This window comes from Notolepis coatsorum (assembly GCF_963971535.1).
Source record: "Notolepis coatsorum genome assembly, chromosome: 5".
NCBI lineage: Eukaryota > Metazoa > Chordata > Actinopteri > Aulopiformes > Paralepididae > Notolepis > Notolepis coatsorum.
The window spans coordinates 192,856,785-192,884,161 of NC_140169.1; the positions used below are offsets into that span (position 1 = coordinate 192,856,785).

At 43.6% G+C, this 27,377-nt stretch overlaps 1 protein-coding gene across 2 annotated transcripts in view; it reads right to left on the reverse strand.

Moving 5' to 3' along the window:
- The window catches only part of lats2 (large tumor suppressor kinase 2), a 124,039-nt gene that overhangs the window by 27,875 nt on the left and 68,787 nt on the right, over positions 1–27,377 (reverse strand). For both annotated transcript variants that reach the window (XM_084314014.1, XM_084314013.1), the window contains exon 3: positions 2,539–2,671. In XM_084314014.1, coding sequence (XP_084170140.1) covers positions 2,539–2,671 — 133 coding nt within the window. The remainder of the gene's footprint in view (positions 1–2,538; positions 2,672–27,377) is intronic.

Below are 27,377 nucleotides of genomic sequence, written 5' to 3' on the forward strand. Positions count from 1 at the left end.
TGTTATTTTCAGCCCGATTGTGCGTTTCCTTGTTTGTAATCAGTCTGATCAATATATTATCCACCCAATTTACATAAAGCCGTTACTGATGATCAAGGAATTATAAACAACCCGCCCCCCTTTCCTTCACGCATGATTAAGCATAATGTATACCGATCATATACATTTGAATTTCTTAATATAGCGTGTATGGGAAAGAAACAGCAATCGATAATCTATATACCGTAATTCCTCTAATAGTAACCGGGTCTCAAATACAAGCCGGGTCTCTATTAATGGCCGGGTGCGCTCTTGAGCTAAGCAATTATAAGCCGGCCTCCTAATACAAGCCGGGTTACTAATATACTGAGCTGCATACTGAGCTAGTTACTTGATTTCACTTTGAAAACGTTGAAATGACCAGTGACCACCTGTAATTGCACTGTTTACTATTTCATACAGTACTTGGTTTCAATAAATGAACCCAGTACATTTTACTGGGTTCAAACTGACACAAAATGTTGATTTATTCATTATGATCCGTTTGAAAATATAGGCCTCCCTCTTATACAGGCCTCCTCCTAATACAAGCCTGGTACCCGCTACAGTTGAAACAAATACAAGCCGGGGTTACTATTAGAGGAATTACGGTATGCGTTTGGGCCTATAACTAGCGTTTTTGGAATTACAGCAGAAAAGATTAAAAACATACTTATATTCTAGAAGGTATTAACACAACAATGTATGAATGAAAAAATATAACGCTCCCACATCCTGAACGATAGATAATCGATGTTGAATGGGCCATAGTAATGTCAATATAGCAATACAATTTAAAAAGTTATAGCCCTGCAAAGAAGGTAAACATCTCCATAGGCTTTCAACGGTGGCAGAGAGGGGTATGAGATGGGCACAATGCCCGGCGGGCAATGTGTTAACAATTGTGTGTATTGAGCTTTACTGTATTGTACCCATTCTGCAATCTGTTAAAAGTTTTCAATCAATCAATTCAATCAGTGCTTTTAAATAGTACAGAGCTAGAGCTAGGTGGCCTGTAGTTACTGTATATTTATTTCATAAATAGTGTTATTTATTTCATTAATAGTGTTATTATTTATTTCCTGACTTTTTTTTCTGTGAAGATCCCGGAAAGGGTTATTAATATTTGGTTATGTGTGGCTTTCTGGAAAACAATAAATGTTTACGTTTAGGCACCCCTGCGATCGTCACACTTTTTCTGTTACAAACTGACCCCGGCCCCCACTAGAGAAGGAAAAGTTATGTGGCCCTCACGCGTGTATGCTTTTACCAACGCATTCGTGTTTCCGGGTTCCCGTTTTGCGCTCTGATTGGCCACTGACCTATGCTATTACGCCCCCCTTTACTCTCTCGCCCGAGACGTGCTGTGAAGCACCAGCAGGGCGAGGCGGTGGTTTCTCCCCGCCTCCGTGCGCCTTGCTGCCGCCGGCTTGTCTCACATGACTCGGTCCAGCTCCAGCAGCAGCGGCCGTCTTCCGCCTGCGGTATCCTCCCTCCAGGCCCCCGAGGCGGCTCGTTCTTATTATTATCCCCCATTGTTCAGGTCGACATGATCGCACAAACACGTAGGTTTCAATCACTGAGCTGTCTGTCTGTTGTTGTGTGTCTTCTAATCGGCTACTGTACATGGAGATGAGACCCCCCGCCTCTCTCTCCATAATAGACGCAACCAGGCGTGCATTCTCGTGGGAAAACCCGAAACAACATTTAATAAAGACGAGTGTTAGTTGTGTTTCCCCATCTACCGTCAACATAAAACCATCCACCACCCGTTGGAGGAGTAGTGGGGGAGAAGAAGAGGAATATTTTTTAATAGCAAGAATTATCGACTGGCAACTCTGTGCTCGTCAGACCTGCAGCTGCTGGTACTGTATGGAGAGAGAGGCGGGGGGTCTCATCTCCATGTACAGTAGCCAATTAGAAGACACAACAACAGACAGACAGCTCAGTGATTGAAACCTACGTGTTTGTGCGACCATGTCGACCTGAACAATGGGGGATAATAATAAGAACGAGCCGCCTCGGGGGCCTGGAGGGAGGATACCGCAGGCGGAAGACGGCCGCTGCTGCTGGAGCTGGACCGAGTCATGTGAGACAAGCCGGCGGCAGCAAGGCGCACGGAGGCGGGGAGAAACCACCGCCTCGCCCCGCTGGTGCTTCACAGCGCGTCGCAGGCAAGAGCGTAAAGGGGGGCGTAATAGCATAGGTCAGTGGCCAATCAGAAAGCAAAACGGGAACCCGGAAACACGAATGCGTTGGTAAAAGCATACACGCGGCCCTCACAGGAAAAAGTTTGGGGACCCCTGCTGTAGAGTATACTGTATTTGAGTATTAGAAGCTCCAAAATACACATTTAAAATGTATATTGTTTAACAATGTAAACATACACCCTGAGGGGACCAGCTATAGGCATACTATGCAAAGAGATACACATTTGTATTATCCTTCATCTTAATAACATCCAACAAAAACAACTGTGATGTACATTATAGTTTGGTGTGGTGTATGTATATACTGTACCTGGTGAGGTCTGTTTAATGACACGGACGATGAGTTCATTGCGGGGGTCCAAATATCCCATCTTACTGATGTACTCTAGAGCAGCCTCTATGTTTCTACTGCCCGTCTGCTTCAAGGCCCGTACCGCCATCTCCTGTTACACACAAACAAATAGCGCTGTCACGGTTTCTATTTGTACTTTATTTTACCTCAGGAGTAAATGTTCAATGATGCAGAGGGTACATGATGGCAAGTTACAAAACATTCAATAATTGAAAGTAAACAACAGCATTCGTATATTCAAAAACATAATATAATACAAATAAATCAATAAATCAATCGACTGAATTGAATGAATCAATTACAAATAAGAATTTATTCGTTACAGCATCGATGCTTCGAAACATTTCATTGGTGGTCGATACATGTTCCAAAGAATAATAATAATAAAATAAAATTAAAATAATTTAATTTAGAAGTGAGATTGTTCCAAATATATGCTCTAAAAATCCTTGTTAAAGTGCTCCATTTCAGTGTGTATTCATGAGAAGAAGTAAAATGTTTAATTGTCCGTTTCTTTTTAAAAGAAAATGTATCATTTACATGCACCGATTAATCAATAAAAATAATTGTCGATGAATAGATTAAATATCGGCCATGATTACAACAGGTACATTCATCTCCAAAATCTTTCCGGTATCACGCTCAGCCAGACAGGGTTGCCCTCTTAGTCCCGGACTATTCTATCTATCATTAGAGCCTTTAGCACAATATATAAGACAATCCCAATCCATAGAACCAATCGTAATCAAGGGCACACAACATAAAATTAGTTTATATGCGGACGACGTAATATTGTTCATGCAAAGCCCCAACACCACATTGCCTCATCTACTCAAGTTGATTGAGAACTTTGGTGATTTATCGGGATTTAAAATAAATTGGCCGAAGTCGGCTTTCCTTCCACTTAACACCCATGCAAAAAAAGATACAACCCTCCCAGGTGAGATACCTATGGTAAAACATTTTAGATGCTTGGGTGTGGAAATATTTCCCACCATAAGACAAACGGTGAAGCACAATTACACAAAAATACAGAACAAAATCAAAGACGACCTGGACAGGTGGGCAAAACTTAAAAACTCAGTACAGGCAAGGGTATCAAATAGTTAAGATGGATGTACTACCGAGAATCAACTTCATCAGTTCAATGCTACCGTTACCCCCTCCAGAGGGTTACTGGAAAAGATTACACTCCTCCACATACAAATTTATTTGGAATAACAAACCACCTCGCATAAAAAGATCCACCGCACAGAGAAATAAAGCAGACGGTGGCATGGCAGTTCCAGATTTTTTCCAATATTTTAAGGCATACACATTAAGACCATTGACAATATGGTTTGATCCCCAGGCATTGGTATCCTGGAGAAAATTGGAAGAAAACATAGTAGCCCCACATAGACTGAAGGACATAGCACACACTAAACTACCAATCAAGCACTGTGAGCAGAAATTTGGCCCCATAATTACCCATGCAATCCGGATATGGCGTGAAACACAAAAAAAATATCCTAACCCACAAAAATGGCATAATCACACTCCCTTATTCAATAACAATGCACTCTTAATTGAAAAACGTCCTATAAGATTCCCTATATGGGAAGAGCAAGGCATACACTCATTAGGGGATATTTTTAACAACCAGGGTTTTTGTAGTTATGGAGAAATATGCACAAAGTTTAACCTCACGGGTCCACATGGCTTTTTTACATACAGTTACAGCTATGTTTGAAGTCTCACAGTGTTCCATTAGACATACCAGTTGAATACCACAGATACCACAAATTCTTCTATGAAAGAGAGACATCGAGAGGTTTTGTATCAGGTTTTTATTATCAATTACTAACGTCCTCGTATGAAACCCTCCAACTAGACTCTGTCTGGAGGAGGGATATACCAGACCTGGAAAGTGACTTTGATTGGCAAGGAGCATGGACAAATGTCCGTCTTACATCAAGGAACCCGGACCATCAACAAATCAATCTTAACTATATTCACAGGACATACTTGACTCCTATAAGACTGAACAGAACAAGACTCAAAATGCTCCCAATGTACAAATGGAGACGAAGGGACATTTATGCACATGTATTGGGACTGCCCACCAGTTACGGCATTCTGGAAAGATGTGACCCATCAATTATCAAAACTCGTATCTTGGAATATACCAGTACACCCCTCTGTATTACTATTGAATGATGTTTTTGAGTTTGCAGTAAATCCACAGCTAAAGAGATTGGTTTTATCGGGTATCACAGTAGCTAAAAAACTGATCGCATCACGCTGGTTTCAACCGGAAAAAATTTGCCGGAAGGTTTGGTTTCTTACATATCTCGATGTGATTTATCAAGAAATATCTACAGCAAGAATTCTGGGTCTCAACGAATCCAAAATGTCAATGTGGTTAGAAGTGGTGGAGAGAATAAAAGCTAGCTTATAATGGTAGTGTCTGGTTAGGAGTGAGGGATAATGGAGGTACTATCCAAGGAGGGGTCCGGGAGGGGGGGGTTCGAGCTGGAGCATATGTGTGTAGGGTTTTAGATAATAGGTATTAGGGGTATATCCTGTATAAGGCATTTGTATAATTGGTAATTTCGTTGGATATACACTGTATACGGTAAAATATTATTATAGACTTTTTTTTGTTTTCTGTTTCTGTACTTGCATGTCATTTTAGCCACCTTAATTGTTAGTTTCATTATGCATTGTGTGTTGAGTACTGACTTTTAATAATTTTTGTTTTGCAATAAAAAAAAAATAAAAATAAAATAAATTGCACCACACACACACAGTCCAAGCAGCTTCTATGCTTTAAGCAAGTGGCTTGTCCGCGTTCCCGTTTTGCGCCCTGATTGGCCACGCACGTTTCTGGTCATGTGACATGTGCGCCAATCGTGGGACGGCAAGTTTTTGGACGGTTAAGCTTAGGCGCTCTTTCGAAGTTGGTTAAGGTTAGAGTTTGTCTTAGAGCATGGCGATAGAACGCCTGCCCTGATTCCAAACTCTAACCTTAACCAACTGTGAAAGAGTCGCCTAAGCTTAACCAGTGATAAACTAGGCGTTAGGTAGTTTGCAGGCTGTTAGACCCGGATGCCGTACAGCTTTAAGCAACAGTTGTGATTGGAGGATCAAGAAAAGATGGCGGGATTTGAGATAAATACTGAGGTCAATTGAGATGCTTTCCGCTTGTAAAACAATGAATGTTTGAAGTCTCCTGACTGAGTATGAATAAAGCTAAACAGCCTGAAAAGTAACTACAAAAACAAGAAACCAACTATTTCACTATTCTGCTTAAAAGGAACATGCCAACCTCATAGGAAATGTTCTTACTGCCTTCTCCAGAGTCAGAAAAGAAGATGGATACTAATTTCCTGTGCGTTCAGTAGAAAGCAATCCGGCTGCAAACTAGCCTAGCTTAACACAAATTAAGACCACTAGCTTAGCTTAAAACTCAGAGAGGTCCATATCTGCTTCCATTAATTTGTGCTAGGCTAGGTTAGCTTGCAGTCAGATAGCTTTTTACTGAACGCACAGAGGAAATTGTTATCCATCTTATTGTCCGACTCTGGAGAAGACACATTTCCCATAATGTTTGCGTGTTCTTTTAAACATGATGTTGGGGGTGGTCAAAAACCAAAAAGGTTGCGGCTGAGTGGCGCAGTGGGCAAGGCGCTCGCCACTAACGCAGGAGACGCTGGTATCGAGCCCAGCTCTCGGCATTGGTACCGGCTTGGCCGGCCGTCATACTAATACAATTGGCAGTGTTAGAGGGTGGGAAAGCCGGTGGGTGGGGATTGGACGTTGTGGACAGCGACTCCTACAGGTCGGTTGGGTGACGCCGGTGCGGCGGAAACAGGGAGTAGCAGGGGCAGCATGAGCCTCCCACGCGTTACTCCTCGCCACTCCTCGTGTACCGGAGGGGACACGTGATGCAAGGCTTCTATCCTCACTACAGCCGACCTGTGGGAGGCATAGTCTAGCAACGTTCAAGACAGGGGAGGGAAGAATTGGATAATACGAAATTGGGATGGGAGAAAAATAGAAAATGGGGAGAAAAAAGTGGATAAAAAAAAATAATAATAAAAAAGTTGGAAACCACTGATAGACAATGTCATGGAAAGGATGGTTGGGGATGCTGATCCCTGGTCAGTTAAGATCAACTTCACCCCCGTCAAGAGAATAGGTTGAGCACCCAACTTCACCCCCGTCAAGAGGGAGGTTAAGCACCCAACTTCACCCCCGTCAAGAGATGAGGTTAAGCACCCAACTTCACCCCCGTCAAGAGATGAGGTTAAGCACACCACAGATGAGATTGAGCAAACTGCTTTAACATCACCATGGTGATTCAGAAAACTAAGTGAAACTAGACAGGATTAGGGTTGCACTGATCCGACTTTTTCAGTCCCGATACAGATACCTGGGCTTTGGGTATTGGCCGATACCGAGTACCGATCTGATACCCATTGTTCAATTAATAAACTGTATCATTCCTCACTGTTTGGAAGAGACTGGGATCATTCTTTTGTCAGGCTTGACTTAACATTATTTTCCTAACTTAGTGAAACAAAATGTAACAAATGAACAGATATAAATGTACTGAATTGTTATTTATTATTAAAATAATGAAATAAATACAATTTATTGAATAAAGCATAATAAAAAATATCTCAGATACCCGATCTAGCTATTTTAGTCATATCGGGGCCGATATCCGATATCAATATCGGATCGGTGCATCCCTACACAGGATGATAATAAGGATGTAAATATTTATTTTGTCATAATACTGTATGTGCATCAGTTGACTTTAGCCCCATACTTCTGGAAATTCCACAGGGAGAAATTATTATTTCATCTCTAAGGCTATTGTATTGCATTGAATTATATTGTACTGTATTAAACGCATCTCCTTCCATAGCCTACGGACCATTCTAGCGCTATGTATTATAGCCAGTGGCCACCCTATTTATTCCAATAGTGTACGCACTGTACCAATGTAATATACAGGAGTAGATTGCTTGGTAAAGGGTGCATTGCTTAGTTATTTCCTTGGCTAATGATAGCACAGGCTAGCTCACCTTCCTGTAGGAAACCACTTGTTCAACAGGTGGCTCGTAGGAAAAGGCTGAAGGTATGTAGGTCCTCCGATTCAAAACTGTTGTTAACCGACATGGTTGAAAGTATTCAAGACAGAGCCAAGCCAAAGACAACCAGGGGTGCAGTCGTAATATGGGCGAAGGCCAAACGCCTGCGCGCGCGTGTGCACCCGCATACATGTTCCCTCTCTCCTGGTCTTCTTGAACCAGGCTCTCTCTTGGTCTTTGACCAGGCTCTCTCCTGGTCTTTAACCAGGCTCTCTCCTGGGCCCTCATTCATCAACGTGTTCTACGCACAGATCTGTGCTTACCCTGTGCGTACGATCATTTCTAAGCAAAGAGTGGGATTCATCAATTTCAACTTGAACTTGACTTCGTGCTTACATCTACGCACAGTTCAGACCTGGCGTACCTAGCGCCCAGTGGTAGAATATCGTTACTACGCATAAGCACTCCTCAGTCCTGCATTAGTTTCAAGGCGGAAATAAAGACACTGGCGCGTGTTCTGTATGACCCCCGTGATTCATCATAGTTCATTGTGAAATAGCGATATTAGTGTAATTATGGTCAAAACCCTATAAATAGCATTTGGAATAATAGATCTTTCTCTCAGAATGAATGCAGCATGGTTTATATAGCGTTATCGGAATATACGGGGGTGTAGGCTACTGACTGACTGCGCTCCGCGTAGCTTGATTGATTGATTGATTGAAAAGTTTATTAACAGATTGCAGAATGGGTACAGTACAGTACAGCTCAGTACATACAATTGTTAATTGGGGATGCAGACCAACTTTCGTCTTGTTTACATCAGGGTCCCCCATTTTCAATTCATCATAAATCATAAAGCTCAACTCGTTATTATTTTGCGCACAGACCGCCGAAACACGGGAACGTTTTGATTATATTTAAAAGGCTTTACGTTAAACGAAACAAGTGGAATTTCGAAGCTGTAAGCAGAATAAGTCATATGAATATAGTGTTCTTCCCCCTTTTTACTGTATAAGAAATAATAGAAAACGCATTGCAATGACACCATGCAGATAGTGGACAGACTATATGATGGGATTCAAGTTCGCGTTTTTGTTGCTCATAGCATGCTGTCAGAGTATGATATCTTAATCAAACATTCTAGAACATTTATCGTCACAGATCATGTCCTAATAGAACATAGGCTATGGCATGGATCGTGATATTGTGTGGACTGTTATTATTACTGTACACCGGTACCACCCATTGTGACAACAGCCTTGTGAGTCCCGCACACAAACATGATGGAATTCAAGTTCATGTATTGACATCATACATGCAGTGAGATTCATTGTTCTTGTATATGCTCTCGTATTATATTGTTTATATAGGCTACCCAATACTGACATCAAAATAGATTGTAGTATGCCTCTAGAAATCATATGCAGCAGGTAGAAAACGGACGGTCGGTAGAACAAAGTGGTATTCATCAACACGGAGGAGCATAGAGCCTGCGTACGCAGTGTGTGATGAATCCCGACTTCCCTGTGCGTACACTAGTTCTACATTCCGTGCTTAGTTCTACATTCCGTGCTTACGTGTGGAAATAGAAATGTTCTACGCACACTATTGATGAATGAGGGCCCTGGTCTTTAACCAGGCTCTCTCCTGGTCTTTAATCAGGCTCTCTCTCCCTCTCTCCTGGTCTTTAACCAGACTCTCTCCTGGTCTTTAACCAGGCTCTCTTCCTGGTCTTTAATCAGGCTCTCTCTCTCCCTCTCCTGGTCTTCTTTAACCAGGCTCTCTCCTGGTCTTTAACCAGGCTCTCTCCTGGTCTTTAACCAGGCTCTCTCTCTCTCTACTGGTCTTTAACCAAGCTCGCTCCTGGTCTTTAACCAGGCTCTCTCTCTCTCCCCTGGTCTTTAACCAGGCTCTCTCTCTCTCTACTGGTCTTTAACCAGGCTCTCTCCTGGTCTTTAACCAGGCTCTCTCTCTCTCCTGGTCTTTAACCAGGCTCTCTCCTGGGGCCCTCATTCATCAATAGTGTGCATAGAACATTTCTATTTCCACACGTAAGCACGGAATGTAGAACTAGTGTACGCACAGGGAAGTCGGGATTCATCACACGGTGCGTACGCAGGCTCTATGCCCCTCCGTGTTGATGAATACCACTTTGTTCTACCGTCAATGCTCGTGCATGATTATCCATATATGGTCATGAAAATGAGGAAACACCCCCCATGGGATGTGAAATAATGGACTGACCCGAGCGGAACCCTGAGAAACTCCACGAAGATTGTTCACTGCTGTCGAACCAAGAAGACACTATCGCGTATTATGGGATAAATAATAAAAGGCGGACTTGTAAACGGTGATGTCAGATATCAACGGCTCCCTAAGACCATTGCTGCAATTCTGCCTGGACAGCTCAGAATACTAATAAAGACCGTTCGTTGACCACTGTTTGGCGTTGGTTGTGTGTCATTATAACCGTGCTGTAATATGAATGCCTTTTCCCGTGTTGTTTGATTGATACCCAGGGATTAAAGTTCTCCTCAATTCTATTCCAAATCGCGATGGATCTCCCGTCAATTTTCTACCTGCTGCATATGATTTCTAGAGGCATACTACAATCTATTTTGATGTCAGTATTGGGTAGCCTATATAAACAATAATAGAGAGCATATACAAGAACAATGAATCTCACTGCATGTATGATGTAGGCATGCCTTTCAATCAGGGGCGTATTTCGCACGGGGGACATTGGAATGGGTCCCCCCCATTTTTTCAGAATGCAGTTATGTCCCCCCCCCTTCTGACTACCTGTCCTACTATTATGCAAAGAGGAGTAGATGGGGGTCGCATTCTTGCCCTTATCTAGAGCTAAACCAGCAGCAGTGACGACACCAGCAGTGTGTGTGTGTGTGTGTGGTGCGTCCTGAAATCAACTGAGAGTGCACTCGCTATTTGCATATCAATAGCGCCGGTCGTCAGGTGTGTTAAATACGACCGGCGCTATTGATATGCAAATAGCGAGTACTTATCTGGGCTTGTACTTAGTAGTTAGGAGCACTTAGGAGTTCAAAAGTGCGTTCATTCTCAGCACTCTGTTATAACGGCGTTCAAAGATGTGCCAGATTTCATATGTATTTCAGCCGAAAACCCAGTTAAAATACACCGTAAACAGGCTTTAAAATTATGTGGAAAACCAACCGATCTGGCAACCCCTGCTACGTCATCAGACTCATCACAACAACAGCTGAATCTGCGTCTGCGAGCAGAAGCTGAGCGCTGCGCAGCAGCAGGTCGAGAGCAGCACTCGCTCAGAGTCAGACTCTACCTCTTGACGTCGGTGCTTGGGGATTTAAAATAGTTTAACGTTAAAGTCAGTACTGACTCAGACGGAAACAATCTAACGTTTGTCTGTAAACTTTGTCCACCCGGTTTGAAGAAGCAAGTCCCCACATCGACAGCAACATTGAGAATATGCAAACGTCCTGTTTTAGTTTTCATAATAAAGACAATTCAAGCAAAGTTGTTCCTCATGTTTTTGAAAATATACTGTAGAGATGAAAGCGTTATGGAAATGCCAGTATTCTGATTGCTGTCTGTGTGGTTCAATATTTAAAAAAAATAATAGTTTGCAGCAACGTATTGAAAAAAGAACTAACAAAATGGGCCGTTCAATATCTCCTTTAAATATGTTCGAAATGTCAAACAGACCTGGGTACCTACAGGCTACAGTCTATCACTACTTTTGGGAATCTAAGTGTTTATCCAGGTTCTGGGGCCAAGTGATTGATTGATTGAACACTTTATTAACATATTGCAGAATGGGTACAGTATAGTACAGCTCAGTCATGAATTGAAAATGGGGGACCCTGATGTAAACAAGACGAAAGTCTTTCTCTGGTCTGCATCCCCTTAACAATTGTATGTATTGAGCTGTACTGTATCAGGGTCCCCCATTTTCAATTAATCAGGACATACATGACATACAGATAGACAGTACTGCTACATCTATACATTTATGACATACCAGATTTGCAAATACAGTACTGTTTGTGATACAAAAAAGATACAAAAAATGCGGTATTGCACCCCTGGTATTTAAAAAAAAATCTAGGTAGAGAGGGCGGGCTGCCATTAAATTTTGAACCCGAGAGTGCTGGTCTGGCTTCATATGACACACATGACATACAGATAGACAGTACTGCTACATCTATACATTTATGACATACCATAGCTTTTGTTGTTGTTGTTGTCATATTCAATGGAAGTATTGTAACATCCTTGTATTGTAAATACATTTCACAATGGGAGCCATCAGAGATGAAAGGCGTTCCTACTGGAGATCTCTGAATGCAATGTAATTCTGTATGTATGAGCTCAGTGTGTCGTTTACATGGAGAAATGGCGCCACCGCCTGGGAAAATGCGGTATTGCACCCCTGGTATTAAAAAAAAAATCGAGGTAGAGAGGGGGGGGGGGGGGGGCCCCCTTAACCCCCCCCAGCGACGTCACTCGCCACGCCCACAAATCTGTCCCCGGCACACCTGGAGAGAGAGTTACGCCACTGCTTTCAATACATGAACTTGAATTCCATCATGTTTGTGTGCGGGACTCACAAGGCTGTTGTCACAATGGGTGGTACCGGTACAGTAATAATTACAGTCCACACAATATCACGATCCATGCCATAGCCTATGTTCTATTAGGACATGATCTGTGACGACAAATGTTCTAGAATGTTTGATTAAGATATCATACTCTGACAGCATGCCTATGAGCAACAAAAACGCGAACTTGAATCCCATCATATACATAGTCTGTCCACTATCTGCATGGTGTCATTGCAATGCGTTTTCTATTCTTTCTTATACAGTAAAAAGGGGGAAGAACACTATATTCATATGACTTATTCTGCTTACAGCTTCGAAATTCCACTTGTTTCGTTTAACGTAAAGCCTTTTAAATATAATCAAAACGTTCCCGTGTTTCGGCGGTCTGTGCGCAAAATAATAACGAGTTGAGCTTTATGATCTATGATGAATTGAAAATGGGGGACCCTGATGTAAACATGACGAAAGTTGGTCTGCATCCCCAATTAACAATTGTATGTACTGAGCTGTACTGTACCCATTCTGCAATCTGTTAATAAACTTTTCAATCAATCAATCAATCAATCAAGCTACGCGGAGCGCAGTCAGTCAGTAGCCTACACCCCGTATATTCCGATAACGCTATATAAACCATGCTGCATTCATTCTGAGAGAAAGATCTATTATTCCAAATGCTATTTATAGGGTTTTGACCATAATTACACTACTGTTGCTATTTTACAATGAACTATAATGAACTACGGTTCGTACAGAACATGCCAGTGTTATTATGCACAGAAGCTCATTTCCTTGTTGTAATAATATATTCTACCACTGGGCGTCAGGTAAGTGTGGTCTGAACTGTGCGTAGATGTAAGCACGGAGTCAAGTTCAAATCGAAATTGATGAATCCCACTCTTTGCTTAGAAATGATCGTACGCACAGGGTAAGCACAGATCTGTGCGTAGAACACGTTGATGAATGAGGGCCCTGGTCTTTAACCAGGCTCTCTCCTGGGCCCTCATGCATCAACGTGTTCTACGCACAGATCTGTGCTTACCCTGTGCGTACGATCATTTCTAAGCAAAGAGTGGGATTCATCAACTTCAACTTGACTTCGTGCTTACATCTACGCACAGGTCAGACCTGGCGTACCTAGCTCCCAGTGGTAGAAGATCGTTACTACGCATAAGCACTCCTCAGTCCTGCATTAGTTCCAAGGCGGAAATAAGCTTCCGTGCATTAGTGTTCAACTTCTGTATGACCCGTAATTCATTATAGTTCATTGCAAAATAGCGACAGTAGTGTAATTATAACGGGCTCACACGCGAACAAGAGGTTGGCCTGCTTGTTTGGCACGGGGGGGCAGACGCAGAACACCAACCTCCAAACGCGATTAGATATTGTTTCAAATAAAAAGCAAATTATTATGTGTGTCATGTTTCCAAATAAGATTGGTCACAAAATGCTTTCTACTTCAATTTGTTGGTTAGAATAGATGACCTCCGTTGAAACTTCACTGAGACTAACAGTCTATTTGTGAGCTCCCGCACAGATGTGATGATAATAATAATAATAATAATAATAATAATAATAATAATAATAATAGCTTCATTTTATATAGCGCCTTTCAAGAGACCCAAGGTCGCTTTACATAGATAGGGGGGGGGGGGAATAACAAAGTAACAAACATAGTGGACAGACACACAACATATATATATGATGATGGAATTCATTCAAGATCCTCTCCACCCTCGGGTACGTCTTTGCCACCGCGGCACGGTCCATCGTGATATTGGAGATGGATCGACCAATAGACTGTTACTGTAGCTGTCAAAGCTCCATCACAAATGCAGTTATGTGAATAGAAAGGGATTCCACTCAGTCAATGTTGCGATGCGCATTTGCCTGATACATGTTATTGCTGGATGCCGGGAGGAAGGCGATGCTGAATGTTTTCAATTCATTAAATAAAACGGATACTTTTTGCAAGGGTTTACTGACTGTCATACAAATGATCAACCAACTACATACTGTAACTTTTCAGTGCACGTTCTTATTTACATTGTGACAACAGCCTTGTGAGTTCCCGCAGTGACCCGCACACAGACATGATGGAATTCAAGTTCATGTATTGAAAGGCAGGCTATCATACATGCAGTGAGATTCATTGTTCTTGTGCTCTCGTATTATATTGTTTATATAGGCTACCCAATACTGACATCAAAATAGATTGTAGTATGCCTTTAGAAATCATATGCAGCAGGTAGAAGATTGACGGGAGATCCATCGCGATTTGGAATCAAATTGAGGAGAACTTTAATCCCTGGGGTATTAATCAAACAACACGGGAAAAGGCAGTCATATTCCAGCGCGGTCTTTATTAGCCGACAACAAAATAGATGCATCTAAAGATCATATAGCCAATCGAACACAACTAATAAAGGCATTCATATTACAGCACGGTTATAATGACACACAACCAACGCCAAACAGTGGTCAACGAACGGTCTTTATTAGTATTTTGAGCTGTCCAGGCAGAATTGCAGCAATGGTCTTAGGGAGCCGTTGATATCTGACATCACCGTTTACGAGTCCGCCTTTTATTTATCCCACAATACGCGATAGTGTCTTCTTGGTTCGACAGCAGTGAACAATCTTCGTGGAGTTTCTCAGGGTTCCGCTCGGGTCCGTCCATTATTTCACATCCCATGGGGGGTGTTTCCTCATTTTCATGACCATATATGGATAATCATGCACGAGCATTGACGGTAGAACAAAGTGGTATTCATCAACACGGAGGACCATAGAGCCTGCGTACGCACGTGTGATGAATGCCGACTTCCCTGTGCGTACGCTAGTTCTACATTCCGTGCTTACGTGTGGAAGTAGGTCAAGTTCTACGTCCACGTTGATGAATGAGGGCCCTGGTCTTTAATCAGGCTCTCTCTCTCTCTCCTGGTCTTTAACCAGGCTCTCTCCTGGTCTTTAATCAGGCTCTCTCTCTCTCCCTCTCCTGGTCTTCTTGAACCAGGCTCTCTCCTGGTCTTTAACCAGGCTCTCTCTCTCCCTCTCCTGGGCCCTCATTCATCAACGTGTTCTACGCACAGATCTGTGCTTACCCTGTGCGTACGATCATTTCTAAGCAAAGAGTGGGATTCATCAATTTCGATTTGAACTTGACTCCGTGCTTACATCTACGCACAGGTCAGACCACACTTACCTGACGCCCAGTGGTAGAATATATTATTACAACAAGGAAATGAGCTTCTGTGCATAATAACACTGGCATGTTCTGTACGAACCGTAGTTCATTATAGTTCATTGTAAAATAGCAACAGTAGTGTAATTATGGTCAAAACCCTATAAAAAGCATTTGGAATAATAGATCTTTCTCTCAGAATGAATGCAGCATGGTTTATATAGCGTTATCGGAATATACGGGGGTGTAGGCTACTGACTGACTGCGCTCCGCGTAGCTTGATTGATTGATTGATTGAAAAGTTTATTAACAGATTGCAGAATGGGTACAGTACAGTACAGCTCAGTACATACAATTGTTAATTGGGGATGCAGACCAACTTTCGTCTTGTTTACATCAGGGTCCCCCATTTTCAATTCATCATAAATCATAAAGCTCAACTCGTTATTATTTTGCGCACAGACCGCCGAAACACAGGAACGTTTTGATTATATTTAAAAGGCTTTACGTTAAACGAAACAAGTGGAATTTCGAAGCTGTAAGCAGAATAAGTCATATGAATATAGTGTTCTTCCCCCTTTTTACTGTATAAGAAATAATAGAAAACGCATGCAATGACACCATGCAGATAGTGGACAGACTATATGATGGGATTCAAGTTCGCGTTTTTGTTGCTCATAGCATGCTGTCAGAGTATGATATCTTAATCAAACATTCTAGAACATTTATCGTCACAGATCATGTCCTAATAGAACATAGGCTATGGCATGGATCGTGATATTGTGTGGACTGTTATTACTGTACACCGGTACCACCCATTGTGACAACAGCCTTGTGAGTCCCGCACACAAACATGATGGAATTCAAGTTCATGTATTGACATCATACATGCAGTGAGATTCATTGTTCTTGTATATGCTCTCGTATTATATTGTTTATATAGGCTACCCAATACTGACATCAAAATAGATTGTAGTATACCTCTAGAAATCATATGCAGCAGGTAGAAAATTGACGGAAGATCCATCGCGATTTGGAATAGAATTGAGGAGAACTTTAATCCCTGCCCCTGGGTATTAATCAAACAACACGGGAAAAGGCAGTCATATTCCAGCGCGGTCTTTATTAGCCGACAACAAAATAGATGCCTCTAAAAATCATATAGCCAATCGAACACAACTAATAAAGGCATTCATATTACAGCACGGTTATAATGACACACAACCAACGCCAAACAGTGGTCAACGAACGGTCTTTATTAGTATTTTGAGCTGTCCAGGCAGAATTGCAGCAATGGTCTTAGGGAGCCGTTGATATCTGACATCACCGTTTACAAATCCGCCTTTTATTTATCCCATAATACGCGATAGTGTCTTCTTGGTTCGACAGCAGTGAATTCTCCGTGGAGTTTCTCAGAGTCCCGCTCGGGTCAGTCCATTATTTCACATCCCATGGGGGGTGTTTCCTCATTTTCATGACCATATATGGATAATCATGCACGAGCATTGACGGTAGAACAAAGTGGTATTCATCAACACGGAGGAGCATAGAGCCTGCGTACGCAGTGTGTGATGAATCCCGACTTCCCTGTGCGTACACTAGTTCTACATTCCGTGCTTACGTGTGGAAATAGGAATGTTCTACGCACACTATTGATGAATGAGGGCCCTGGTCTTCTTGAATCAGGCTCTCTCCTGGTCTTTAACCAGATCCGACTTTTTCAGTCCCGATACAGATACCTGGGCTTTGGGTATTGGCCGATACCGAGTGCCTCCGGCACTTATCACCTAGACTTTGCATAATAATAGGATGCGCGCACTTCGGCCTCAGTGACGAAGCCCAAACGTCGTTTGACCGCGTATGCCCAGCACTGCACCCCTGAAGACAACTATGATCAAGATGCAGTGAATTGTGAGGGCAAAGCATGTAGAACATTCCCGACAGTTTAATACCTTTTAAAACAATGCCATGCATTCCGCTGGTCATTCAATAACTGTGGTTCTTTTTTCAAATCCTGCACCCAGATGTACAAATCGAGAGTAAAATAAATGAATATGATTTTAAAAAGTTGGTTTAAAAACAATGGTTCAAGACAACAACTCTAACCAGGCAGTAATACTGTGTGATTAAAATAGTCAGCCATACTAAAATAGCAAGTCAACATAATCCCAACAGCTGGGAGATAAACACAACGTCGTGAACATGTGAAGGGCTCTCTCCATGACTCTAACCAAACTCTAACCATGACTCTCTCCATGACTCTAACCAAACTCTCTCCATGACTCTAACCAAACTCTCTCCATGACTCTAACCAAACTCTCTCCATGACTCTAACCAAACTCTCTCCATGACTCTAACCAAACTCTCTCCATGACTCTCTCCATGACTCTAACCAAACTCTCTCCATGACTCTAACCAAACTATCGCCATGACTCTAACCATGACTCTCTCCATGACACTAACCAAACTCTAACCATGACTCTCTCCATGACTCTAACCAAACTCTCTCCATGACTCTAACCAAACTCTCTCCATGACTCTAACCAAACTCTCTCCATGACTCTAACCAAACTATCTCCATGACTCTAACCAAACTCTCTCCATGACTCTAACCAAACTCTCTCCATGACTCTCTCCATGACTCTAACCAAACTCTCGCCATGACTCTCTCCATGACACTAACCAAACTCTAACCATGACTCTCTCCATGACTCTAACCAAACTCTCTCCATGACTCTAACCAAACTCTCTCCATGACTCTAACCAAACTCTCTCCATGACTCTAACCAAACTCTCTCCATGACTCTAACCAAACTCTCTCCATGACTCTAACCAAACTCTCTCCATGACTCTAACCAAACTCTCTCCATGACTCTAACCATGACTCTAACCAAACTCTCTCCATGACTCTAACCAAACTCTCTCCATGACTCTAACCAAACTCTCTCCATGACTCTAACCATGACTCTAACCAAACTCTCTCCATGACTCTCTCCATGACACTAACCAAACTCTAACCATGACTCTCTCCATGACTCTAACCAAACTCTCTCCATGACTCTAACCATAACTCTAACCAAACTCTCTCCATCACTCTAACCAAACTCTAACCATGACTCTAAGCATGACTCTAACCAAACTCTAACCATGACTCTAACCATGACTCTAAGCATGACTCTCTCCATGACTTTAACCAAACTCTCTCCATGACTCTAACCAGGCTCTCTACTGGTCTCTAACCAAGCTCTCTACTGGTCTTTAACCAGGCTCTCTACTGGTCTTTAACCAGGCTCTCTCGCTCTTTACTGGTCTCTAACCAGGCTCTCTACTGGTCTCTAACCAGGCTCTCTACTGGTCTTTAACCAGGCTCTCTCTCCCCTGGTCTTTAACCAGGCTCTCTCTCTCTACTGGTATTTAACCAGGCTCTCTCTCTCTACTGGTCTTTAACCAGGCTCTCTCTCCCCTGGTCTTTAACCAGGCTCTCTCTCTACTGGTCTTTAACCAGGCTCTCTCTCTACTGGTCTTTAACCAGGCTCTCTCTCTCTCCTGGTCTTTAACCAGGCTCTCTCTCTCCTGGTCTTTAACCAGGGTCTCTCTCTCCTGGTATTGAACCAGGCTCTCTCCCTCTCCTGGTCTTGAACCAGGCTCTCCCCTGGTCTTTAACCAGGCTCTCTCTCTCTACTGGTCTTTAACCAAGCTCGCTCCTGGTCTTTAACCAGGCTCTCTCTCTCCCCTGGTCTTTAACCAGGCTCTCTCTCTCTCTACTGGTCTTTAACCAGGGTCTCTCTCTCCCCTGGTCTTTAACCAGGCTCTCTCTCTCCCCTGGTCTTTAACCAGGCTCTCTCTCTCTCTACTGGTCTTTAACCAGGGTCTCTCTCTCCCCTGGTCTTTAACCAGGCTCTCTCTCTCTCTACTGGTCTTTAACCAGGGTCTCTCTCTCCCCTGGTCTTTAACCAGGCTCTCTCTCTCTCTACTGGTCTTTAACCAGGCTCTCTCCTGGTCTTTAACCAGGCTCTCTCTCTCTCCTGGTCTTTAACCAGGCTCTCTCCTGGTCTTTAATCAGGCTCTCTCTCTCTCTCCTGGTCTTTAACGAGGCTCTCTCCTGGTCTTTAACCAGGCTCTCTCCTGGTCTTTAATCAGGCTCTCTCTCTCCCTCTCCTGGTCTTCTTGAACCAGGCTCTCTCCTGGTCTTCTTGAACCAGGCTCTCTCCTGGTCTTTAACCAGGCTCTCTCCTGGTCTTTAACCAGGCTCTCTCCTGGTCTTTAATCAGGCTCTCACTCCCTCTCTCCTGGTCTTTAACCAGGCTCTCTTCCTGGTCTTTAACCAGGCTCTCTCCTGGTCTTTAACCAGGCTCTCTTCCTGGTCTTTAACCAGGCTCTCTCCTGGTCTTTAATCAGGCTCTCTCTCCCTCTCTCCTGGTCTTTAACCAGGCTCTCTTCCTGGTCTTTAACCAGGCTCTCTTCCTGGTCTTTAACCAGGCCATGTCTATCTTTAGAGGATGACTTTGCAGCATGAATATTGTTTGGGATTCGGCAAGCTCGCATTCGTTATTGAAAGTGAAACACGGATTCGAAGTCTCCCCTCTGGTCGTGCGCCGTTCACTCTGTGTCGCGGGCAGGGGTGGTAGCGGCACGCCCGGCGGTTACCCCCCCGACCCTTTCTTCTTCTTCTTATTATTATAACGTTACTACTTATGATTACAAAGGCATTCGTTTTGTGGCATTAACGTTATATAGTTACACGCTCAATAACATCAGCGTATTTACCAGACCATAGCAAGGCAAGCGTTACTCAATTCATATCTCAGTTCCTTTCTTTGCTCAGAGCTTGCCGAGTTGTACCCCATTCTGCGGTCTGTTAATAAAGTTTTCAATCAGACAAGTGTATAGAACGAAGGGCTTTTATTATAACATTCGTTGCAGTAAAATCATTATGCCTCGTTCCCCCTGAGGAGCGACGGTAATCCACTCCGGTCTCCGGCGGGAGCTAACGTATTAGCCGTGTTGTGAGCTCTGATCAATGGCTGACATTCAGGAAGTAAAAACCTAATACGCGCTTGCCGATTGGTGGTAACACACTGCAGGACGCTCCAACGTGTGACGCGTCTCTCTTCTGACCAATCAGTGGTCTGCAGTGTTTCATGTGACTTTTCTGGTACCCAATAGGGTCGCTTGGAACCTCGACAGAGGAGTAGGGTATATCTGCAGAGCCGCAAGCCCAACGAGAGCAGGGTACTTTATTATTATTATAAAAAACAGCGGTGATGCGGTATTCAGCCTAACTCTGCGGTGGGCGTGATGTAACAGCGATACCGCGGTAATACCAATACCGCGGCAGCTCTTACAGAACTCTGCATGCAGGGTCTCAATGGGGTGTTTGTCCCATTGGGTAAAGTCTTGTTTTGTAAGTGGACCCCACACCTCACTGCCATAGAGTGCGATTGGTTCAATAACACATTCAATTAATTTTAACCAGATTCGAATTGGTATTTCTGTTTGTATATTTCTTTTTATGGCATAGAAAGCCTGGCGTGCTTTCCCTCTCAGCTCATTGACTGCTTCCTTAAAATGTCCAGTTGGACTTAGTTTTAGGCCTAAATAGGTGTAATGTGTGCAGTACTCTACATGTTTTGTACCAATTGAGAACTTTGGTAGGACGTCCTGAGATCTGGAACTTTTTTGGAATATCATTATTTTGGTCTTTTTGGAGTTTACTGCCAGGGCCCAGGTCTGACAGTAATGCTCTAGCAGGTCCAGGCTCTGCTGTAGGTCGTCTGCTGTGGGGGACAACACAACCAGGTCATCTGCAAAGAGCAGGCATTTCACTTCCCGATTGTGGAGACACCGGGGGCAGAGGACTTTTCTAGTATATTAGCCAATTCATTAATATAGATGTTGAAGAGTGCCGGGCTGAGGTTGCAGCCCTGACGAACGCCTCGCCCTTGGGTAAAGAATTCGGTTCTTTTTTTGCCCATTTTTACTCTGCACATATTACCAGAGTACATTGATTTAATAATATCATATGTTTTACCCCCTACACCACTCTATAACTTTATAAAACAGTCCTGTATGCCAAATAGAATCAAAAGCCTTTTGGAAGTCAATAAAACAGGCATATATTTTAGTTTTATTTTGGTTTATATGTTTATCAATTAGGGTATGTAGGGTGTAGATATGATCGGTTGTGAGGTGATTTGGTATAAATCCAATTTGGCTTTTACTCAAGACATTGTGCTTGGTAAGGAAGTTTAAAAGTCTGGTATTCATAATACTACAGAAAACCTTCCCCAGATCACTGTTCACACAGATGCCTCTGTAATTATTAGGGTCAAATTTGTCTCCGCTTTTATGGATTGGGTCCGTGATTCCAGATGTCAGGAAAATATCCTACACTCAGGACCAAATTGAATAGTTTTAATATAGCCAATTGGAATTTCTTGTTCATATTTTTCATCATCTCATTCAAGATGCCATCAGGTCCACAAACCTTTTTAGATTTAAGAGTTTGTAGTTTCTTAAGCAGTTCCTGCTCAATAATTGGGGAGTCTAATGGATTTTGATTGTCTTTTATGGCTCCAATTTAGTCAATTTATCAAGAATTTGAGATTGTTCTGTGTTTCCATCCATTTGAACAGTGTGGTATAGTGTTTTTAAATGGGTTGTCCATATATCACTGTTCTGTATAGCCAATTCCTGGTTTTGTGGTTTGTTTCCAATGTTGCCAAAAGTTGTTTGTATTGATTGCCTCCTCAATTAGTGTCAGTTGCTGTTTGTCATATTGTTGTTTTTTGATTCCGAGTGTACATTTGTAGAGTTTTAGGGTCTCACAGTAGAGAAAGCATACATCAGCATTATTGGGGTCTCTGTTTTTGATTTGATAGCATTCATTTTTCCCTAATGATTTTACAATCTGTATCAAACCAGCTGTTTTTTGTTGCCGTTTTTGGTTTGTTTGTAGTAAATTTCAGTTGTGCCTCCTTTGCCGTTTGTCTGTATATATTGTTAATATTGTTTACTGCTAGGTTGAGGCTTTCTTTACTGTAAGAGTATGTGGAGTCCAGAAAGTTATCTAAAAGTGTTTGGATTCTTGGGGTATGAGTTGCTTTCTGGTATTGTTCTGCACTGTTTTGGTCCCATCTGTATGAATTTCTGATATTGTACAGCTTACTGTTTTGTGTTTGTGCCATTGTTGTGTCTGATCTTTTAATAAACAGGGTAATTTGGCTGTGATCAGACAGAGGGGTTAGTGGTTTCACAGTGAATGAGCTGAGGGAGGAAGGGTCAAGGTCTGTGATCATATAATCTACTGTGCTGCTGCCAAGGGGTGAGCAGTAAGTGTACCTTCCTTGTGAGTCCCCTCTCACACGCCCATTGACAAGGTAGAGACTCAGTCCTCTACAGAGCTGTAATAAGTCCTTCCCATTTTTGTTTATGGAGGTGTCATGGTTATTTCTAGGGGACGGGTTTACATGGTTGCCTATGATGTGGTCAGATATAAATTTGTCTCCATGTGTACTGGTGAAATCAGGGTGGATTCCCGTTCGGGCATTAAAGTCACTGCAAACAAGCACATGACCTTGACTTTGATAAAAACATATTTCCGACTCAAGGTTGGAGAAGATGTCCTCTGAGTAATATGGAGACCCAGAGGGTGGTACATATATTCCACAGATAAAAAGATCTCTTTGAGAGGGGATTACTTCTTTATTTAGTTTTAACCAAATATGATCGTTCCCGGTTTTTAGAATCTGTATTGACTGGTGGAGTTGTGATTTGTACCAAATTATCAATCCCCCTGAGTCTCTGCCCTGACTAATATGTTTTATTTTATTTGATGGCAAAATGACCTCTCTATAGTGTGGAGGACAGTGTGTGGCTACATCCTCTACACAATGTTTCAGTTAGAATTAAGGTCATTGTTTGTTATAGCCTGTAAAAAATCAGGCCGAATGTTGAAGAGTAAAGACCCTGTATGTTCCAACAACTGATAGCAAATGATTGAATTTTTTTTGTACAAAAATATATAAAGGTGTTCAAAGGTATAAAGGTTATAAAGGTATAAAGGTATTCAATCAATGAACAAACATCACAGAACAAATGTAACAACAACAAAGGCAACAAAGGCAACAGCAGGCAACTGGCCTGCTTTTCTTTTTTAGGGCCGACTGCTAGCTTGGAGTGAGAAGTCTACTGCATAGCGTGTATAGCATTTGTTTGATCTCGTTCAGCTCTGATGTGGGTGGGGGGGGGGGGGGGCCTGGTCAGGGCGGATGCATAGGTAATCTGCTGCTGGGGATGGTGGGGGGGTCGGCTGGGGGGATGTCTCCTCTCACTGGGTGGGTTGGAAGGGTGGGGTATGGGTGGGGCGGGTGCATAGGTCATCTGCTGCTGGGAGCGGTGGAGGGGTCGGCTGGAGGGATGTCTCCTCTCACTGGGTGGGGTGGAAAGGTGGGGTATAGGTGGGGCATGGGGTACTGCAGGGGTTTGTGGGGTGACTCGTCGTGGGTATCTCGTAGGCCTGTGCTTTCTCAGAGAGGCCGGTGTGTGACTGGGTCTGTTGGGGTTGTGTCCAAGGGCAGCATCTTTTAATGTTTTTGCAAATGTCCTCACTCCCGCATCGTTTAGGTGTAGCCCATCATGACGGTCCCATGTGCCGATGTTTGTGTGGTGGGCCAGGTGGACATTTGGGAGGGCAGCACAGTCTCTTGAGATCTCCATGTTGATTTCATGAATGATGTGTGGGGGGGTGTCCATCCTGGGGAGGAGGGTGGAGATGACTACTCTGGTATCTGGGAACTCCCTGGAGGCCTTCTCAGCCACCTTGGTCATTGCTTCAGCAGTCCCACGGCGTAGATAGTGGAGGTCATTAGTGCCCGTGTGCACCACCATGTACTGGGGGCTCCCTAGAGTGTCCTGTCTGAGCAGCTCCATGGCATGGCCTGTGTTCCGACAGCGCTTGGCTGTCACCTTGAGGCCCGGGAAGAGGCGTGCTGTGTCCAGGTATTTGCCATTGGAATCCATGAGGAGGACTACCTGGGCTTCGGGCTGGGCTGGTCTGGTGGACTGGGGCCGTGGCTCGGGTGGAGGTTGGGCTGCTGGAAGGGGGTCTGAGTCAGAAGGCATGTCAGTGGGTGTCAGGCTGGGAGGAGTTAGTGGGGTCAGGGGGGGGAGCGGTAGATTCTGGTTTGGCAGTAGGGGGGGGGGGGGGGAGGGGGGGGGGGGGGGGTTGGAGCAGAGGACCGCCTACGACCGGGGGGCAATGTATGTATTCTTTCTTCCTGTCGTTGCAGCTTTACTTCCTCCATCTCTCTGCGTAGAAGCCCCTCCCGGCTGTCTGTATCTTCCTTCATGGCTTTCATCTGGGCCTGTAGGGTGTTGTTGTCCTGCTCTAGCTCCCGCATGGTTTGTGTGAGCTCCCTGACGCTCCTCTGGGTCTCCCTCAGCTCTGAAGTGGTCTCCTCCCTGCTCTTCTTCAGATGATGGAGCTCCTCTCCCAGCTGCTGAATGGTGCAAAGCTCAGTCAGGCTGGCCAGAGTCCTCTCTCTAAATTCAGTAAAGTTCAGCTCCAGGAGAGATACGCTTTTTCTCAGCAGCTGGACCAGTTTGGAGGGTGTTGAAGGAGTGTGGATGGATGGACTGGCTGGTGCTCTTTGTACTGGCAGTGGCATCACTGGATTCACTGTGTGGTTGGAGGGAGTTGGAGGGGCACAGTCAGAAGGGCTAGTTGCTGGTTTTGACTCTGGTATTTCTGTGTCTGTGTTCACCTTGTCCTCTTCTGTCTGTGTGTCTGCAGCATTGGTATTGGGCTCTTCTCTCTCCACTTCCGTTTTCATTTTTGGGAAAAGCTCTTGAAACATGTTGAGGTTTGTTTCATTCCCCTGTACTAATACAGTCCCTTTAACATAGTAAGAGATTGTTAGAACTGGGTTATCAGTGTCCAGGGTCTCATCATTGCATATAGTGAGCCGGCCTCCTCGTCCAAAGCCTTCTTTCACAACATGGTCGTAGTGGTTACAGATCACCTGCTTCCAGGGGTTAACATGTTCTGTGTGGAAGATGAGGTCATTCATCACCTTCTTCTCATTATAGACAGTATAGTCAGCAAACAGCTCCTCTGGATGGGCCAACAGAGTCTCCTCCTTGTGTTTTTTCTTGCTTTTAACACTTATGCATTTAGGAGGGTACTCTACTTCTCTGCTGCTCAGCTCTGTGCTGCTCTGCTTGTTATGGTCCTTTTCCATGGCAACACACAAACTTAACTGACAGAGACTGTTGTTATTAACCTTTTGTATAAAATATTATTTAGGATTTAGCTGGCTAACTAACGTAGCTAACGTTCTGTAAACTAGCGTCAGTAGCGGGCCGGCTAATTATCGTTGCTAACGTTCTGAGAGCTAGCGGGCCGGTTAACTAACGTTGCTAATGCCATGTGGGCTAGCGGGCCGGCTAACTATCGTTGCTAACGTTCTGAGAGCTAGCGGGCCGGTCAACTAACGTTGCTAATGCCCTGTGAGTTAGCGGGCCGGCTAACTATCGTTGCTAACGTTCTGAGAGCTAGCGGGCCGGTTAACTAATGTTGCTAATGCCCTGTGAGCTAGCGGGGCAGCTAACTATCGTTGCTAACGTTCTGAGAGCTAGCGGGCCGGTTTACTAACGTTGCTAATGCCCTGTGAGCTAGCGGGCCGGTTAACTAACGTTGCTAATGCCCTGTGAGCTAGCGGGCCGGCTAACTAACGCTGCTAATGTCCTGTGAGCTAGCGGGCCGGCTATGCTAACTAATGTTGCTAATGCCCTGTGAGCTAGCGGGCCGGCTAACTAACGTAGCTAATGCTCTGTGAGTACCTGGCCACTCTGTTTGCAGTTAGCAGGCAGTTGGCTCCTTGCTACTTTGTTTTCTCTGGTGTAGACCCTCTTCTCTTTGGATTTAAGTGTTGATCTTTGTCCTTTTGGATCTATGTATATTTATGTTGCCTTTGTGAAGTTATCTCTTCCTTCTGTTTAGTTCTTCCATTAAACGTTGAATATCTTTTAGGAGCTCATCCTAGCTGTGTTATGTTCACAACTCTCTCTCTCTCCTGGTCTTTAACCAGGCTCTCTCCCTCTCCTGGGCCCTCATTTATCAAAAATTCTTAGAAAGTCTTCTACTTTCGTTCGTAAGCACAGAATTTAGAATGTGTGCACGCACAAAAAAAACAGGATTTATCACACGTGCGTACACAGGTCCTACGCACACCTGTCTTGATAAATATCACTTTGATCCTACGCTGGAGCTCGTGCACTGTTTTAAGTATTTGCATACCAGAACCGCCCCGATTATCCATATATGGTAATGAAACACCCCCATGGGATGTGAAATAATGGACTGACCCGAGGGAAGCGTGTTATGGAGAAATACGAGGCAGGCTGACAGACATGTACACGTACGGTGATGTCGGATATAATATCTCTTAAAGACCATATTAACTAATAAAGCCTGTGCTGGAATATGACTGCCTTTTTCCGTTTTGTTCGATTAATACCCAGGGATTAAAGTTCTCCTCAATTTTATTCCAAATCGCGACGGATTTTCCGTACATTTTCTACCTGCTGCATATGATTTCTAGAGGCATACAATCTATTTTGATGTCAGTATTGGGTAGCCTATATAAACAATAATATGAGAGCATATACAAGAACAATGAATCGCACTGCCATGTATGATGTAGCCTATACGCCATGTGTAGCCTGCCTATGTGATCAATACAAACATGAACTTGAATCCCATCATCATATTTACATAGTCTGTCCACTATGTTTAATGTTTATTACTTTGTTATTCCCCCCCCCCCCCTATCTATGTAAAGCGACCTTGCATGGGTCTCTTGAAAGGCGCTATATAACATGAAGCTATTATTATTATTATTATTATTATCACGTCTGTGCGCGGAG